Source organism: Epinephelus moara, chromosome 23 (genome assembly GCF_006386435.1).
Source record: "Epinephelus moara isolate mb chromosome 23, YSFRI_EMoa_1.0, whole genome shotgun sequence".
Lineage (NCBI taxonomy): Eukaryota > Metazoa > Chordata > Actinopteri > Perciformes > Serranidae > Epinephelus > Epinephelus moara.
Genome location: NC_065528.1, coordinates 66332 through 85507, shown reverse-complemented (window position 1 = coordinate 85507; position 19176 = coordinate 66332). Strand labels below are relative to the sequence as shown.

General features: G+C 44.8%; 1 protein-coding gene across 5 annotated transcripts in view; it reads right to left on the bottom strand.

Annotated features, from left to right (window-relative positions):
• ipo8 (importin 8) overlaps positions 1 to 19176 on the bottom strand; it is a 100998-nt gene that overhangs the window by 23483 nt on the left and 58339 nt on the right. For all 5 annotated transcript variants that reach the window (XR_007569345.1, XM_050036051.1, XM_050036048.1 and 2 more), the window contains exons 19-22: positions 9292 to 9389; positions 9072 to 9167; positions 5759 to 5979; positions 2306 to 2511 (exon numbers count right to left, since the gene is read on the bottom strand). Coding sequence is in view for 4 of the 5 variants with exons in the window: in XM_050036051.1 (XP_049892008.1) it covers positions 2306 to 2511; positions 5759 to 5979; positions 9072 to 9167; positions 9292 to 9389 (621 nt within the window). In the remaining variant the exon portion in view is untranslated. The remainder of the gene's footprint in view (positions 1 to 2305; positions 2512 to 5758; positions 5980 to 9071; positions 9168 to 9291; positions 9390 to 19176) is intronic.

The following is a 19176-nucleotide window of genomic DNA, read 5'->3' as shown; positions in this document are numbered from 1 at the left end:
TCACACACATTGCTCCCTGGTTCACCCCTGACCTCCGCCAGCTCAAAGCCACAGGCTGTCGACTGGAGCGATTGTACAAAAAGACCGGACTCACTGTACACAGCCAAATGTATTCGGACCACCTTCACCACTACAAGAACGCCCTCACCACTGCCAAATCTTCATACTACTCCAACCTCATCAACACTGGTACAGTTAACAACAGAATCCTCTTCTCAACATTCAGCCACCTACTTCAGCCTCCTAAAACCCTCCCTCCAGACATTTCCACTGATCCACTGTTTCCTGGACTTCTTCAGCTCCAAAATCAACACCATTCACCAACAACTGGCCTCATCTTGCACCTCTTCAAATGATCCACCCTAGATGATCACCACTGGCCAACCTCTCACCAGCTCCTTCACCGACTTCACCCTTGCATCACAACACACATCTCTGAACTCATCCGTAAAGCCAAAACCACCACATGTCAGCTTGATCCTCTTCCCACCACCCTCGTCAAAGCCTGTCTGCCGTCCATTTCCCCCATGATCACAAACATAATTAACTCCTCCCTCACCACTGGTACTGTACCCCCCACTCTCAAACTAGCTGCCATCACACCCATCCTGAAAAAACCCGGTGCTGACCCAGCTGAACTTAACCTCTACCGGCCCATCTCCAACCTTCCCTTCATCTCCAAAACACTTGAAAGGGTGGTTGCCGCACAACTACAGTCCCACCTCAACACAAACAACCTCCACGAACTCTTCCAATCCAGTTTCCATCCAAAACACAGCACTGAAACAGCCCTGGTCAAAATCACCAACAACCTCATCCATGCAGCCGACTCAGGACTACTCACCATTCTCATCCTCCTGGACCTCAGCGCAGCATTCAACACCATCTCCCACCCACTACTCCTGGACCGCCTGGCTGGCATTGGTATCACTGGTGTTGCACTCTCCTGGTTCACATCATACCTCACCGACCGTCAACAATTTGTGTATCTAAGGAACCACAAGTCTGGGTGTTTGGGTGTTTCACTGGGTGTCCCTTACGGGTCAGTCTTGGGTCCACTTCTCTTCATCATCTACCTCATCCCTCTGGGCACAATCCTCCGTCACCATGGGGTCCATTGTCACTGCTACGGCGATGACACACAGGTCTACATCTCCTCCAAACCCACCCCTGCCATCCCTCCCACCTCCCTCACCACCTGTCTTGAAGACATCCGGAGCTGGATGAGCAGGAACTTCCTGAAACTAAACGGCAATAAAACCGAGGCCCTGCTCATCTGCTCCAAATCCACCCTCACCAAGTCACAACACACCCCAGCTCCAACCATCATCATCGACGGATTCCCTGTACCCTTTTCCTCCCAAGTCAAGAGCCTCTGTGCCATTCTGGACAGCACCCTGTCATTTGCATCTCATATTCAAAACATCACCCGGACTGCATTCTTCCACCTCCGCAACATCTCCAGACTCCGCCCATCACTGTCCCAATCCAGCACCAAAATCCTGGTTCACTCATTTGTCACATCCCGCAACGACTACTTCAACACCCTCCTCACCGGCCTCCCCACCAAACTCATCAACAGACTGCAAATCATTCAGAACTCGGCCACCCGGATCATCACCTGCACCAAATCATCTGACCACATCACCCGTTCTTATCCATCTTCACTGGCTCCCTGTACAATACCGCATGCACTAAAAAAAACTTCTCCTCACCTACAAAGCTCTCCACAATCTAGCCCCCACTTACCTCTGTGACCTCCTTCAGGAATACACCCCCTCCCTTACCCTCCGCTCAACCTCTGCTGGACTCCTCACCATCCCCACCTCACGCCTCAGTACCATGGGTGCTGAGCCTTCAGCTGCTCGGCATCCAGACTCTGGAACTCCCTCCCCCAACACATAAGCCAGTCAGACTCTATCACATCATTCAAATCCCAACTCAAAACCCACCTGTTCAAACTGGCATTTTCACTCTAACTGGACACTGTGCACTACACTTGTTTTTATGTTGATGTTTGGTTTTAATGATGTCTCACTGATCTTTTATCCTCTTATGCTCTGTAAGGTGACCTTGGGTGATTTGAAAGGCGCCTCCAAATACAATGTATTATTATTATTATTATTATTATTATTATTATTATCAACACTAAGACAATTTCTTTTCTCTTCTCTGCTTTCTTTCTGTAATTATTCATTTTTTGTTTCGCTACCTCTTCCCTGCATGCCTGTTTCCCAAAATTTCTTCTTTTCTTTTTACTTTCCTCAAATCATTCTTTTTCAGTGATTTTCTGTTCTTTTCTCACCATTGTGGTCTTCATCCTGTGCCCCTGCATGGGTGAGTAGGTCTGGTTTGTTGATAAGGCGGGAAGCATAGAGGTGTTTGAGGCCCAGGAATAGGAGCAGGATGGAGGGAACAATCTGAGCGGCGACTCCCTCTAACACTGCTGGCCGGTTGGGCAGCTCCATCAGCACGCTCAGGCCAATGATGCACATTTTACGGTCATGGAGCCTGGGGAGTGGATCAGAAAAAGGAAGAAGCAGACTGAGAGGGGAAGCAATTGACGGTATCAAGTTCTAAAAATAAGTTTGATCTACAAAACATTGCATGTTTGTCAAGATATTTCCAGGTGTTGAGAATTTGTGATTAAAAGTATTAAACTGGCTATTACAAATATAGAATTGAGTGGTAAAAATGGTCAAAATCCTTCCAAATCACCAAATTAAGACACCAAGACCTTGAGGAAAGCCAGAGAAAAATCCATGCTGTGATTTGGTATCAAATAGTTTTGACATTGGGAGATTTCTGTAAGAGCTGCATTTTTTTGCAATTGGATGAGCACTTCTGTTCTGGAAGCTGCTCAGAAACCCCCTTATTGTCAATATGCCTATGAAAGCCATACATCCTCTGCATGCCTAAGGTCTCTAGTTTGGGGATGTGAAGTTTAATGCAGCTGTGATTATCATGAAGATCCAAATAGGTCATTTTATCTGTGAAGTCAAGTTTCAAAGCATGGTCTCACTTCAATGAAATGGCTACTACGGGGACAAATATTCATTAGATTCTATATTTTCATTTCAAATGGTGCCATTTGTTCCCTGTGCTTAAAATATGTAGAATTAGCTACTAAACTCAGAAACCAAGTTGGTTTATCATGAGGGATCTAGCCAAAACCAATGGTGTGTCTCAAATCACATACTTCCGTTAGTACACTTCTATGTCGTATACTATGTGCACTATGTACTCACTGGCATAGTGCGCGAATTTCAACAGGGTAGTGTTGTCTCAAACCAAACACGGCCGTTGTGCACTCACCGGAAATGACGACCGCAAATTAGCTAGTTAGCAAACTAGCATTAGCATTTGCATTATCATTCTCAGTACCAAATCATTACAGACTGCTAAATTAACCCAATAAACATACTGCTGGCTTATACCCGACAACAGTATCGTGGTGCTTAGTGCAAAAAACACATGCATTTGTACAATGCAGCGACGTTCACGGTCGCACAGTCCTCGGCTGCTATTTCCAGTTTGAAAAGCGGTCCCTCCTCTTCTGCTACGTAGCCAATATGGCGACCATTGAGGACGAGAAGTGTCCATAGTTCCACACTCAACTTTTTGACCGTTTTGAGTGCACCATCCGGGTACTCATAGTGCACTGCATTTTTCCATACTTCTCAGTGTGAACGCACTTATGCACTCAAAATATTAAGTGTAAGTACAGAAGTACGCGATTTGAGACACAGCACAAGTTATGGATGGAAGCCATTTTGAAAGTCCAAGAGGGTCACAACGAAGACTTTGAAAAAAACTGAAAAAGTGATTTTGGGATATGGTACAATCTAAAAGTTTGAAAAAGATATAGTTTATCAACTCCCCAAAGGTTTTGAAATAAAGTTGCAATCAGGACATTATGAAGCTGACTAAGATGAGATACATATTTATTACTGAGCCTTAGATGTGTTAGTAGATGTTGATCTTTGGTTGAAGGCTAGCCATTTCCCTCTACTTCCATGCTTTATGCTGAGCTTGGCTAACCATGTCCTGACTCAAGCTCTGTAATTACTTAAAGAAATGAGACTGATATCAACCTTCTCATCTAACTCTCAGAAAGAAAGTAAATTACTGTAAATCTTCAATTAGTAGCCTAGGCTATTATTTGCTTGAATCACTGAACTCAACAGGTGTCTATATGGGACAGGCCTTTAATTCCTTTTACACAAAACTGTTGCTCAGCAAAGATGGGAAATATAATCAAATTATTTATTTAAAGCAGTGTGAATATTACTTGTATTAAAATTAGGCTTTGAATAACATATCAATTATGTGTTGTGTTATGACACTTGTTTCACAGCACCTAAGGATAACAGCACTTGGCATACCAACACAACACAACACAACACAACACAACACAACACAACACAACACAACACAACACAACTTTATCCTGTCGAAAAAGTATTTATGATATAACCTGGATTAATTTTTTATGAAAAACCCTTTTGATCATTGGTCCCTTACAGACTAAAGAAGTATTAATGACCTACCACGTAATCGAGGAATGGATAGATATTCTGACCTTATGACAACTTCAGAGGAAGGGAGTCACCACTTGTTTTTTCGTCATGCCGGTAAATCTGAATAACTTAGGGTCCTCTCCAGTGATCGTGGTTTCAGTAAAATGAAATCAACCCAGCTAACGATGTTTAGCATCTCCATATTGACAAAAGTTAAAACATTTATATTTGTATGCACGATCAAAGCTGCAAACTAATGTTAGCTCAAGTGGGCAGTCAACAGTCAGGTTTTATACATCCAAAAAACTTCTATAAAAAAATGAACTGCTTGGCAACCATACCAGACATCTCATTGGGACAGGCTTTTATTTGTCTAAATGTGAAGCGACACCAGGTTAGTAAAAGGAACTGGGCGTTTAATTGAGACGAGGCTTTCAACTGAAGTTATATGTTAGTGTATTTAAAAACTAAAACTTTTTGAATTTTCGTCGTCTAAAACCTTTTAAATTTTTGTTGACTAAAACTTTTTGAATTTTCGTCCACCAAGACTTTATAAATTTTCATTGACTTACAGTGCCACTTACCTTTCTGGAAATTTTACGCTTTTCTTTGTTTAGGTTAAAATGCTATTAATAAGCTGATGGCACACTAAAATGTAAGTGAATTCCAACAGAGATAAAAACCCATAATTATACCATTCTCATATTAAAACTCCGACCAATCATTGCATTCGGACCGAAAGCAATGATTGGCCGAGCATCCTGTCTGTCTTTGCCACGTGGATGCCTCCGACTGACGTAACCGCTCGCATAACGCCCCCTGATGATGAGACTGATGCAGCTTCATCCTGAGCTAAAAAGGGACGAGACGGTCGCAGAGTTTCTGCTGGACAGGTATTTTTAGTTTGCCTTTAATGTAACATAGGCTATAACGTTATATATGACAACAGAGCATCCAGTTGCTAACGGTTAGCCTAATGTAGCCTAATGTTGCCTGAGCCTCTGTATTATCTTCCTTGTTTGTTGCCAGTCACCAGTACAGGACAGGTTCACACATGGCCATAGACAGCAGTGTTAAGCCAGGCAGGGGAAAGCCAAATTCTCCGAAAATGAGCAATCGTCAGAATTTTGATCTTAGGCACTGTATTTCGTCATAAACAACCCAGAAATGGGGCTCAAAGTGCAAAATACGGGACTTCTCCTTTAACTAGTTCAAAACATCTTAAGTGTCCCTCTCACCCCAGGAAGAACTCTGTGTCGTTCATCCATTGGTTGATGAAGTGGGCAGTGATGGGCTGAGGGCTGTGTTGGAAGTGCATGTTGTCCAGAGTGTGGATGAGCAGGGCTGGGTTGTAGTACAGAGCAGCAATGGCCACCTGCAGGCACATAGTCCTCAGCTCACTGGACTTCACCCCCCGCATCAAACGCTCCAGAACTGCCTCCACAAACAAAGGGATGCACTGCATGGAGGAAGCACAAAGAAATGATGGTGCCGTTTCACTTTTGGTGGAGTATTGGTCAGTGTCCTGTCTGAGAGTAGTAATTTCTTGTTTAATCCCCATCTTAAGTTTGTCTTTAAATATTGTCAACTCGTCTTTAAGTTGTCATGTTTTAGATCTGTTATGTCTCTGCTAATGTTCGCTAGTCCAGTTCTCAGTGCCTTAGTGTGGTCAAACTGGTCAATTTTTCTCTGCCGTGTCGTCCTTGGTTTCACTTTTGTTGTGCTCCCCTTTCACTGCAAGCTGCTTTTAAACTTTAACTTTGATTGTTTCTCCAGCTTTTGTGTTCATTCTACTCACTCACCTTTTAGTTTTTTATAGCATTTGTATATCAAGTTACATAGACTGAGTAGGTTTATTTAACCTGAGCTAGCTAGTAATTAAGCACCCATTTGGTCCACAATGAAAAAGTATTTTAACAAAATCAATGTTTTTTAAGATTATTTTTGGGCTTTTGCTTTTATTAGACAGGACAGCTTCATCATGAGAGAGGGACAGAGAGAGAGGGGGGATGACATGCAGCAAAGGGCTACGGGACGGAATGCAACTTGCATCCACTGTGGCACGGACACAGCCTTTGCACATGGGGCACCCGCTCTACCAGGTGAATTTATGTGTGCCCCAACAACATCCACTTTTTCATATTACATATAATAATATGTAAATATGTAACAATAGTATTTAACTATAATTACCACCCCACAGTTGTATGCCTCCACGTACCAGTCAAGTTTCTCTCCCAGTTTACATCCATGTGTGTGAAAACATGCATGCTTCACACCCACTTTCATCCTGGCAGCACAGAAGATCTATACAATCAGCAGTTTCATAGTGGACACACAAGCCTAGTGTCACCAGTTCAGTATCTGACTAAATGTCTCCCCTTCTGTTCCTGAATTATGACTTTTAATAATGACCAGAAAATTGTTGTATGCAGAACATTATGATGTCACAGTGAAGCTGACCTTTGACCTTTTAGATATAAATGCCATTACTTCATTATTTTATCCTATTAGACATTTGTGTGAAGTTTTGTCATAATTAGCATGTGAATTCTTTTGTTAAAACCGAAAATATATTTTGTCAGGTCACACTGACTTTGACCACAAAATTCTAATTAGTTTGTTCTTCAGCCCAAGTGGATGTTTGTGTCAAAGTTAAAGAAATTCCCTTAAGGTGTTCTTGAGATGTCCTGTTCAGGAGAATGAGACAGATGCAAGGTCACATTGACCTTGACCTTTAACCAGTGAAATCTTATCAGTTCATTGTTGAATCCAAGTGACCTTTGTGCCAAAGTTAAAGAAATTCCCTCACTGTGTTCTTGAGATATCGCATTTACAAAGCGAGACAGACAAGGTCACAGGGACCTTGACCTTTGACCTATTGCCACCAAAATCAAATCAGTTCATTCTCAAGTCCAAATCAACCCTTGTGCTAAATTTGAAGATATTCCCTTTAGGTGTTCTTGAGATAACGCGTTTACGAGAATGCGACAGACAAGGCAGGGTTCGACATAACCCATGGCCCTACTTTTCTCGAGCCTTCAGTGGATTTATTGGGCTTTTTGGCCAAAGGTGCCCTCACCTTTGCTCGTGCAATGAAACACCGGAGGGGGAAACGTGCCAGTGCGCTTGTGCGTCTCCGCCAACGCGGACACTGCTGCCATTCAGGTATATTTCTCTCCAACGTGCGTTCGCTGGCCAGTAAACTGGATGAACTTCAGCTACTGATGGTGAAAAACGGATACTTTTCTACACCTGCAGTTTTGTGCTTCACAGAGACGTGGCTGTGTGGATCGATACCGGACTCTGCGATGCAGCTGGCAGGCTTCCAACTCTTGAGCGGATCGTAACACGGAACTCTCCAGCAAAACTAAAGGTGGAGGTATCTGTTTTTACACTAACGGTGGCTGGTATAATGACGTGACAGTGATCCAGCAGCACTGCTCTCCTGATCTGGAATCTTTTTTTCATCAACTGCAAACCTTTTTACTCCCCCCGTGAGTTTGCTTCATTCATTCTGGTCGGTGTTTACATCCCACCGCAGGCAACGTGCAGGAGGTAGGCTACAGCGCATGCTCGCCGACCAGATAGGCTACTGTGTGTGGAGCGGACTCCTTATTTATTGTCCTTGGCGACTTTAACAAAGGTAACCTCACCCATGAACTCCCCAAATACAAACAGTTTATAAAATGTCCGACCAGAGAAAAGAATATCCTGGATCACTCTTACACAACTGTTAACAACGCCTATCACGTCGTCCCCCGCGTTGCATTGGGCCACTCTGACCACAACACCGTCCACCTGATTCCCTCATACAGGCACAAGTTAAAGCTCTGTAAACCTCTTGTGAGGTCATCTAAGAAGTGGATGAGTACACAGAGGCTGTGACATCATACATCAGCTTCTGCGAGGACTGCTGTATACACCATCACGCACTACGATGAGGTATAATGGAGTTAAATGAAATGAAGTTAAATTAAATGAAGTTTTATATTCATTTTTTCTCTCTCTCTTTTTTACTTGGGCCAATAAGAATATACAAGGGGCCGGTAAAACTCTGAACTACTGGCCCGGGGGGCCAGTGGGGAAAAAATGTTATGTTGAACACTACAAGGTCACACTGACTTTGACCTATGACCCCCAAAAACTGTTCACTTAATTGCTGAGTCCTAGTGGACATTTGTGCCAAATTTGAAGAAATTCCTTTGAGGCGTTCTTGAAATATTGTGTTCACAACGATGGGACAGACGAGGCATACAAACGTACGGATGGATAACCCTGAAAACTTTACGCCTCAGGCCACAGCTAGTACTGGCGCAGTGGCATAAAAAGCATCCAGTTTAAAATAATTTCAAATTAATACATTTGGAACAAGAAATGTGGTGTGAGTGAAGGAGCAATTAAATTAAAGCAGGGCTTTGGGGTATGTCAAACAAAGAAGGTTGGGAATTACTGTGTTAAATACATAGATTTTTTCAAAACTTATGTTGTTTATGTTAGTCACCGATTACATAGAAATGAATGTCTGTACTGTGTGCGGCTGCTTCTGACCTGGTCAATGCCTCTACCCCTGCACTGCAAGATGACGACCTCCAACAGTTTGGCAGCGTGACACTCTGCATCCTCACCTGCATCCACAGTCAGCACCTAAAACAGGGGAAAGGTCCAAATAGCTGACCAGTCAAGACTCAGTAGCATCGATGAGAAAACAGGATCTTTGCTCACATTTTATGTAACTCCAAACAGCAGGTGAAGACATTTAGAGCCTTACCTTTTTGCACATGCTGTAGATGACCTCTAAGTGCTTAGGGTTGGACAGGAGCATGTCTGTATCCACAGTAATATAGTTGTGCAAAAGAGGCATCATATCTGTAACACAAACAAAGAACATCATTAGAATTACCACCATTTTTTGATGGTTATTGTATCAACATGCAAACAGTAACATTTATTTACCAGGTAGACAGTAGTGCTTAAAAATGTTAGAGTACTACAATTAACTTTTTTGGCTAGTAGATAGTTGTCTTTCAAAGAACTGGTTTTCATGTCTCACTATGGAATATTCACAGAAGCACTTATTCCATTACTCCAGCCCTGATTAACTGGCACTTGTGACGCCTGCATCCACAGCTGTTGCCTTTACATACAGTGGCATGCAAACATTTGGGCACCCCTGGTCAAAATTTTGTTCAAACTGTGAGTGGTTAAGTGAGTAGGAAATGAATTGATCTCCAAAAGGCAACTGGAAAGCAGGAGAAGGCTGGAGAAGCATGAAGGCTGTAAGAAGATAGCTAAGTGTTTTCAGGTAGCTGTTTCCTCAGTAGTTAAGAATTGGCAGTTAACAGGAACTATGGAGGTCAGGTTGAGGTCTGGAAGACCAAGAAAACTTTCCGAGAGAGCTGCTTGTAGGATTGTTAGAGAGGCAAATCAAACCCTCTGTCTGACTGCTAAAGACCTGCAGGATGATTTATATCAGACTCTGGAGTGGTGGTGCACTGTTCTACTTTGCTGCAACACCTGTACAAATATGACCTTCATGGAAGAGTCATCGGAAGAAAACCTTTCCTGTGTCCTCACCACAAAATCAAGCATCAGAAGTTTGTAAAGGAAAATCTACAACAAGCCTGATGCATTTTTGGAAACAAGTCCTGTGGTCTGATGAAGTTAAAATATAACTTTTTAGACACAATGGGCAAAGGTATGGTGGAGAAAAAAGGGCGCAGAATTTCATGAAAAGAACACCTTTCCAACTGTTAAACACAGAGGTGGATTGATCAGGCTTGACTTGCAGACAGTGACACGGGGAACATTTCACAGGTAGAGGGAAGAATGGATTCAGTTAAATTCCAGCAAATTCTGGAAGCAACCATCACACCATCTGTAAAAAAACAAGCTAAAGATGAAGAGAGGATGGCTTCTACAACAGGACAACGACCCTATACACACCTTGAAACCCCCAATGGACTGCCTCAAGAGGCACAAGCTGAACGTTTTGCCATGGTTCTCACAGTTCCCCAACCTACACGTTTAAAAAAAAAAATAGACCTAAAAAGAGCAGTGCATGCAAGATGGCCCAGAAATCTCACAGAACTAGAAGCCTTTTGCAGGAAGAATGGATGAAAATCCCCCAAACAAGAACTGAAAGACAATTAGCTGGTTACAAAAGGTGTCTAGAAGCTGATACTTGCCAAAGGGGGCACTACTAAGTCCTGATTATGCATTGTGCCCAAACTTGGCCTTCAGGCCGTTTTCTTTTTTTGTTATTTCAAAACTGTAAATGATTGAAATAAAAAAGTAATCTTGTTTAAAATATTGAAGAAATGTTGCAGCTCTAACCTTTTGCCTTTTGGAAATCAGTTCATCTTCTACTTACTTAACTACTCACGGTAAACAAAATTTTGACCAGGGGTGCCCAAACTTTTGCATGCCACTGTGTCCCTGGCACAGTGTTGTTCATTATTCAAACATCTCTTCTTGCTTCAAGGGCCAGTCTATCTTTTATCATTTTCCTGGGCTAACAACAGTAGCTTAACTATGGTCTGACCAAAAAGTAGACTAATTTAAAAAAAAAAGGAGCACTGCCAAAGCACTGCCAAAGCCCTACAAAGGGACGTCCAGCAGGCTGCTGGTGTGCATGCTTCTGACCAAACTGTCAGAAACAGACTCCATGAGGGTGGCGTGAGGGACTAACGTCCCCTAGTGGGACCTGTGCTCACAGCCCAGCACCATGAAGCTTGACTGGCATTTGCCAGAGAAGACCAGAATTGGCAGGTCTACCAGTGGTGTCCCATTTTCTTGGGAACAGGTTCACACTGAGCACTACAGACATGAAAGAGTCTGAAAATGCTGTGGTGAACGTTATGCTGCCTGTAACATCATCCAGCTTGACTGGTTTGATGATAGTTCAGTGATGGTCTGGGAGGCATATCCTTGGAGGGTCGCACAGACCTCCATGTCATAGCCAACATTACCCTGACCGCTGTTAGGTGCGGGGATGAAATCCTCAGAGCGACTGTCAGACCTTACGCTGGTGCAGTGGACCCTGGGCTCCTCCTGGTGCAGGACAATGCTCCGCCTGAGTGTGTAGGCAGCTCCTGGATGATGAAGGCATTGATGCCATTGACTGGCCTTCTTGTTCTACTGACCTAAATCCAATCGAGCACCTATGGGACGTTATGTATCGGTGCATCTGACACTGCCAAGTGTTGCCAGTGCCACAGACTTTCCAGGAGCTCACTGATGCCCTGATCCAGGTCTGGGAGGAGATCCCCCAGGACATCATCCGCTGACTCATCGGGAGTATGCCCAAACATCGTCAGGGGTGCATACAGGCACGCAGGGGCCATACACACTACTGAGTCACATTATGAGTTGCAGTGATAAAAGTTACACAAATTGGATCAGCCTGTGATTTAAATTTTTTACTTTGATTTTCTGTGTGATTTTTAATCCAGCCCTCAGTGGGTTGATGATTTTGGTTTTCATTGACAGTTGTTACATCATTTTGTTCTCAATAATTATCTGGTGTACATCAGTTAAGATTTTCAACTTGAATAATTCGTTCATCAAGATCTGATGTATGATTTAAGTTTGCGCTTAATTTTTTTGAGCAGTGTATTTATACAAAAGAATGATCACTTTTATCATGTCACAAAAATATGAGTTTAAATTATCCATATCAGTGGCAGTTCGAGCGCATTTGGTGCCATATCCTAGCTAACAATAAAAAAATAAGATAAAAATTTGTGCTAATTTGCTTTTGGTAACATGCTGTACATGTGTTATAATAATCATATAAATCAACAATAAATTTTAAAGAATTACAAATAACTTGTCCAGAGAAATAAACAATAAAATAATATATGACATTGTAAAATAATAAAATTCAATAATACACATTTATGAAATAACCTTTAACATAACCTTTCACATGAAAAACATCTTTAAAAAATAAGCAAAAAGCCTTTTTACTATATATGATACAACATAATTCCCTCTCTCTAATATCTACACATTTCTCCTTCACACAGCTGGATTTATTCAAGTTTCTCACCAAAAGCTACATTTTACAAGATTACACTGAACACATCATAAGAACATTATAATTTACCTTCGCCCAGAACTCATTTTTACTGAATAGAGCTTTAACGCTTTACAGTGTAAATCAATGCAACCTCTGTGAGCTGTTCTATTTCGTCCCTCCTGACTGCCAGAGGCGGTGCATAAGCACCGGATAACCCCGCCTGCACTAGCACATGTCGAGTACGAATATCAACAATGTCACCTGTGACCCCTGCATGAAATCTGGGAGGCTACATCTTCCGGTGTCACCAGGTGATCTGTTCCTTCATTCTTCTCGCGACCGCACGTCGAGGTGTACGTGAGTAGGTCAGGCACGGCTGTTTCTATGGCTTAGTGCTATCCTTCTCTACTATTGGTTTACACGTGCTGCTGGCTTTGTGCAGCCTTGTGCCTCTGGGGTAGGAGTAACAGGCTAGCGCTCGTCCTCCAAGAGGCTGTAGCTGGCGTGTTGCACGGTTGTAAATGTGTTTGCCTGCTTTGGATTACTGTGAACAGGTCAGTGTTAAATTGAATTCTGATGACTGTTTTCTGTGTTTTGCAGTTTGGGATTCAAAGTTTGAAGGAAGCAATTGTGTTGGTGAAGGTGGTGTTTCCACTTCCCTCTCCCAGCTCAGTTGTGCTTTTATTAAAAAAACAAACAAACAAACAAAAAAAAAAACGAATAAAAGAGACAAGAAGGCTGGTAACCCTTGTGGTGACGGATGTGTGTCCGCCCCCTCTCCCAACTTGGTCTGGTGTTTTCTATTGTGTTGACGTCTCCGTTCCCGGCACTGTCACACTTTTCGGGGATTCTTGCTGGCTTTTTCTCCACCCGGTTATGGATGGCACGCCTGTGGCAACTATATGGCCTCCCTTGAACCCGAGGATGGCCATGACCACTGTGTGTCCTGTTTTGGTGTGGAACACCTGCGGGAGGCCATCACTGAGGAGGCGTGCATGAATTGTCATATCATGCCTCGGTCGGTGAGGTTGGCTAGACTGGCTAAACTGGATCCCCTGGTCTGTCTCCCTTCATTCCAGTCTGAGGGTCCCTTCATTCCAGTCTGAGGGGGCAGATTTCTGCAGCTGCATTCCTGTTGGAGAGACACTTCAGCCCTCACCAGGCCGGGGTGGGATGAACGAGCTTTGGCTTCTATGGAAAATGCCGAGTCGGTTGGCCTTCTCCACATGCCAGCGGTGGAACCTGCAATCGCGGCCTTGATTGTGACTCCGGATGAAGCCATGAAAGCAGATCCTAAGTGTCCTTCTGCTTAGTATAGGGTCACGGATGACTACATCTGCAAGGCCTATAACATGGCAGCTTGGGTTGGCCGCCTTGGGAACATTCTTTCCCATTTCCTCCTTGCCGTCTCAACCTCCCTGCAGGATGCGCAGGTGGATGATTCCATCCACGAAATCTGTGACGCGTCACTGCAGGTGTTTGCCTACCAGACGAGGGAGCTGGGCTAACTGATGTCGACACTTGTCCACACTCGCCGCCATGTGTGGCTGGCACAGTCACCTCTAACAGAGGCGACCCGTAAGGTCCTCCGTAGGGTGCCAGCGGAACCTGGGGAGCTCTTTGGTTCTGCTGCTCTGGAAGCATTGGATCGCACTGCTGAGGCCGACAGCTTGCAGGTCTCCACAAAAGAGCATCTGCTTCCAGCAGGTTGGGGGCTTTTCCATCTTGCCCTAGGGGTCCCACACAACCACCTTCCCGGGGTGGCCATTGTCAGCCAGCAGGTAACTTTCGCTCCGCGCTGCGCCACTCACCACGTAAGCCCCGGGACTCCAAGCCTGACCACCGCACTTCTGGCTCCTCCAGGGGCCGGGTTCTGCCATTTCATATGCTGACCACAGCGGACGTTATGCGAGTGATCAGTCAGGGCGAATGGTTCACGTCCACAGATTTGGCGGATGCATATTTTCATGTGCCCATCGCGGTTCATCATCAGCCCTTCCTGCGGTTTGCCTTTCAGGGCCACCACTATCAGTTCAGGGTACTCCCCTTCGGGCTTTCCCGGTCTCCAAGGGTCTTTACTCGATGCGTTGCAGCGGATCTGGCACCTCTGCAGGCAGAGGGCATGAAGGTGCTGCCATATCTGGACAATTGGCTGGTGTGTGCGCCTTCCCGGGCCCAGGTGGTCCAGGATACAGACCGTCTTCTGGCACAAGTGGCCCGGCTGGGCCTCGAGGTCAACAGGGCAAAGAGCTGTCTGGTCCCCACACGGCGGGCTGCTTACCTGGGTCTGACCCTGGACTCTGTTGCCATGAGGGCCTACCTGTCAAAGCGTCGCGTGGGCGACATCCTCCAACTCCTCCCCCTCTTCAAGAGAGGCAAGCGGTTACCTTTTGTTCAGTTCCTGCAATTGCTGGGCAAGCTGACGGCCGCGTCAACTGCCATACCATCTGGCCTGTTGACGTTGCGCCCCCTCCAGATGTGGCTGAACAGCTTTCATCTGGACCCCAAGCTCCACAGGCGCAAGCTGATCAGAGTGTCACAGGTGTGCATTCGCGCCCTGGCGCCTTGGAGAAACAGGGAATTCCTGCTGGGAGGTGTGCCCCTGGGTGCTATCCCTTCCTTTCACGAGACTGTCATGACGGATGCTTCCCGCTCAGGATGGGGTGCAGTTTGGCGTGGCAGATTGGCTCAGGGACGGTGGTCTGTCCTGGATTGCACGTACCACATCAATGTGCTGGAGATGCAGGCTGTCCATCTGGCTCTCCGGCACTTTTTACCACACCTGCAGAGGAGACATGTACTGGTCTGGTCAGACAACAAAGCCGTGGTCTCCCAGATCAATCATCAGGGGGGGCACCAAGTCAGCACATTTGTTACGGGTGTCCCAGCGCCTGCAGACATGGGCTGCTCCCCAACTGTCCAGCCTGCGGGCAGTGTGGCTGGCAGGGGATCAGAATCAGGTGGCGGATTTTCTTTCCCGGCACAGGTCTCTGCCGGGGGAATGGAGGCTTCATCCGGAGGTCGTGGAGATGATCTGGCAGCAGCGACTGTCCCATTGGATTATGGATACCCTCTGTTGTGCTTACAGGGTCAGCGGTCGCCCATTGCCATCTGGGATCAGGTGTCACTCTACAAGGGGTGTTTCCACGTCCTGGGCTGCTCTGAGAGGCGTTTCCTTGGAAGACATCTGTGCTGCAGCCTCTTGGTCATCGCCTGCTACCTTCCATTGCTTTTACTGGCTCAACATTGCTGCTCCCCACCTGTTGAGCATGGTCCTTCACCCCAGGACTTCTGGCCCTGGGCAGTAAGGTGGGTTTGGGGGATTCTTCGTGACGTTGTTGATATATGTCATCCAGTGCTTATGCACCGCCTCTGGCGGTCAGGAGGGACGAAATAGAATGAAAACTTATGTTTGTAACTTCGGTTCTATGAGTTCCGGATGACCGCCAGAGTGCTGGGTCACTCAGAATCCTTGCGTATTCGTGAGCAGATTTTGGGAACGGATCACCTGCTGACACCGGAAGATATAGCCTCCCGGAGTTCATGCAGGGGTCACAGGTGACATTGCTGATATTCGTACTCAACATGCGCTAGCGCGGGCGGAGTTATCCAGTGCTTATGCACCACCTCTGGCGGTCATCCGGAAACGTACTTACAATCGTAACTTTTTGTTAGTTACAGTTACCGGCTGCTTAGAAGCAATAATAACTAGCTCTGCTCCTGCTGATTTCAACACAGGTTTGTTTTTTAATCTTATTTTCTTTCTCTCCACATACACTCCTCTTAGTAGTGTAGTGGTAACAGAGTGTCCTCTCAGTAGTGTAGTAGTAGTTGAGTGGGCACCAGAGAGCTTTTGTCATTTTGACACAATAACGATACTGCATGTTTCGGGGTTCATGTGACGTTGGATAACTCGCCCATCTCACCCAGAGAGCAGGTAAACTTTTAAGTACTGTTATTATCATAAGTGTACATTTCCATTCATTCATTCATTCATTTAACTCACGACCATGATCACATGGTATGGAGCATAGATATACGAAAACAATTATACAAACATAGCTAGTAGCAAGGCTGTACATATTCTCTCATCCTGGCAACAAAAACAAATAAATGTATTACTTAAAATAAAGGAAGGACGCTCTTCAAAAAGGCACCTAATTTACAAATAACTTTTAGCTTATTGGATTGTAATAACAAAATTGACTTAATCATAGATGGACGATTTATATAATACTTTGGCATAAGTTTTTGTCTGAGATTCATTACACTTACATTTTTACACTCAAACAGGATATGAAACTCATCGCCAATACAGTTATCATTACAAAGATTACAAAACCTCTGGCTTCTGTCCAGACCTTTATATCTTCCAGTGACTTTTGGGATTCTGGTATAATTCGTCCTGAAGTTACAAATGGCCTGTCTATACTTTTGATTTTCACACAATAAATACTTTTCTAACGTAAATTCTTGTTTAAACTCAACATAAATATTACATGATGTCATACTATAAAGTTCACTTTGCCATTTTTGCAGAAACTGATCTTTAAGTCTCTGTTCGACAGTTAATTTCAACCAGTCACTGTTACTACATGCTTGAGACAGCCAGAGATAAGACAGACCACAATCATCCAGTATCCGCTTCACTTGCAGGCAGGGGCCCACCCAGATTGACAGCTTGCCCACCCAGTAAGATTCATGAAAAAAATAAAAGTAAATAAATTAATAATAAAAAAAAAACATAATTCATAACGAATTATGATAGAATATTGCTTTAAATGTTTAATTGTCATTTCTGTTTTATTGAGAAATTTCAAAATTAAATAAAAAAAAAAAAAAGAACTTCCTCTCTTGTGTCATTGACGATGTCATGCACACGCTTGAGTTCACGAGCAGTCAGACTGGGGGTGCCGAGGGTCATAGGCACTGTAGCAGGAAGCTGGACTCGTTTAACAATGGCTAAACAGTTATCTTTGAGCCACTTTTTCAAAAAACCACGTCTACAGACAGAAGAAAGTTCGGACCAGGCTGTGCTTAAAGAGGATGGCCGTCGGGAGAACTTAATTGGCCCGGGGAATGAGGGGGAAAAAGCCACCACGTCATCATCGCCATCGACTGAGAGTCATGCTAGCATTTGTGCTAACCCGGCTCCGGCTCCGACCCACCGACCGCCACTGGCCGTATCTAGTGAGCCAATCCGGACACCGTTGGATTTATCACCGATGGAGGAACCAGTCACTCAACCCAAGCTAATAGCATTCCCAGCTATGGCTTCATAGGTGGGAAATCGCAGTCATTTAATGCCAACTGGTATGGGAATTACAAGTGGACTGAGTACAGTAAAGAACAAGATGCAGTGTTTTGTAAAGCTTGCAGACATTTTCCGGAGATGCACACTGAGATTACGTTTATAAGTGGCTACAAAAACTGGAAACGTATCAGAGAGGCCTGCGACAAACATGAGTGTAGTAAGCCGCATGTCATTGTGCAAACAAAAATGGCATCATTCAGGGACAGCCACAGGCCGCAAAGCCGCGGGACAGTGTTGAACCAGCTGCACGGTGATGCTCCAGCATTTGTGGAGAGACACCGGGAACATGTTAAGGTTGTCCTGGACATTGTTATGTTGTGTGCAAACAGCTGATTTAAAGAGGACACATATGGAATCATGAGAGCATCGGCCTCTTTTGCACCTGGATCTGCCACTTTTGGAGACAAAGACATTTTTAAAGCTCCGTGTGACTTGTATGGGATTGAAATAGCTGATGCTGAACATTCTGTGTTCACTCAGCACATCAGACGGAAAATGGATCAGAACAACTTCCCCACACTGATGGAAATACTGGACAGCTGCCCGTCGGACATTTTTCCTAACATGAACAGTCTGTTGAGGGCCATCATAACGCTCCCTTTCACCTCCTGCAGCGTCGAGAGACTTTTCTCCGCTACCAACAGGATCCAGGCGCACCTGAGATCATCCATGCTGACTGGACGCCTCAACAACCTGATACTCCTGTCATTTGAAAGAGAGATGATTGACAGTTCGGATTATGATGACATAATCAAAATGAACTTGAGTGCGCATGCGCCGCGGTGTATGGAGCCTGTTCCAGTCGCTCCTGCTTACTTTAACTTTGTTTTCAGTTTTTTTCCTCTCTTCTTTATCTTACTTGTTCTGTTTTTACTTTAGTTATTTAGTAAGCTACGTCCTCTCTAATCATGCTTGTGTGGAGAGTTTTTGTTGTTTCGCTTGTGGTGGAATCACTCCTTTTACTCTGCCACTCGACCATCGCTCAGCAACACCGCATTGTTTGCTCCAGGGATCAGCTGATGGAGCTGAAGCCGGCCGGCTTGGCTACGGTGATGGAGGATATCCCTGCTGAACTTTGGAGGAAAACACACCGGGGATGCAGAGGGAAAGGATCGCTACGGCGGCAGAAAGGAGCGAAACACCAGAGACTTATGGAGAGGAAGACACACAAGCCGTGTCTCCCATCTCTCATCATGGGCAACGTGAGATCACTGGGGAATAAGATGGACGAGCTTACAGCGCTAACCCGGAGTCATCAGGAATACCGGGAGTGTAGTCTGATGATTTTCTCGGAGTCATGGCTACACACGGATGTTCCT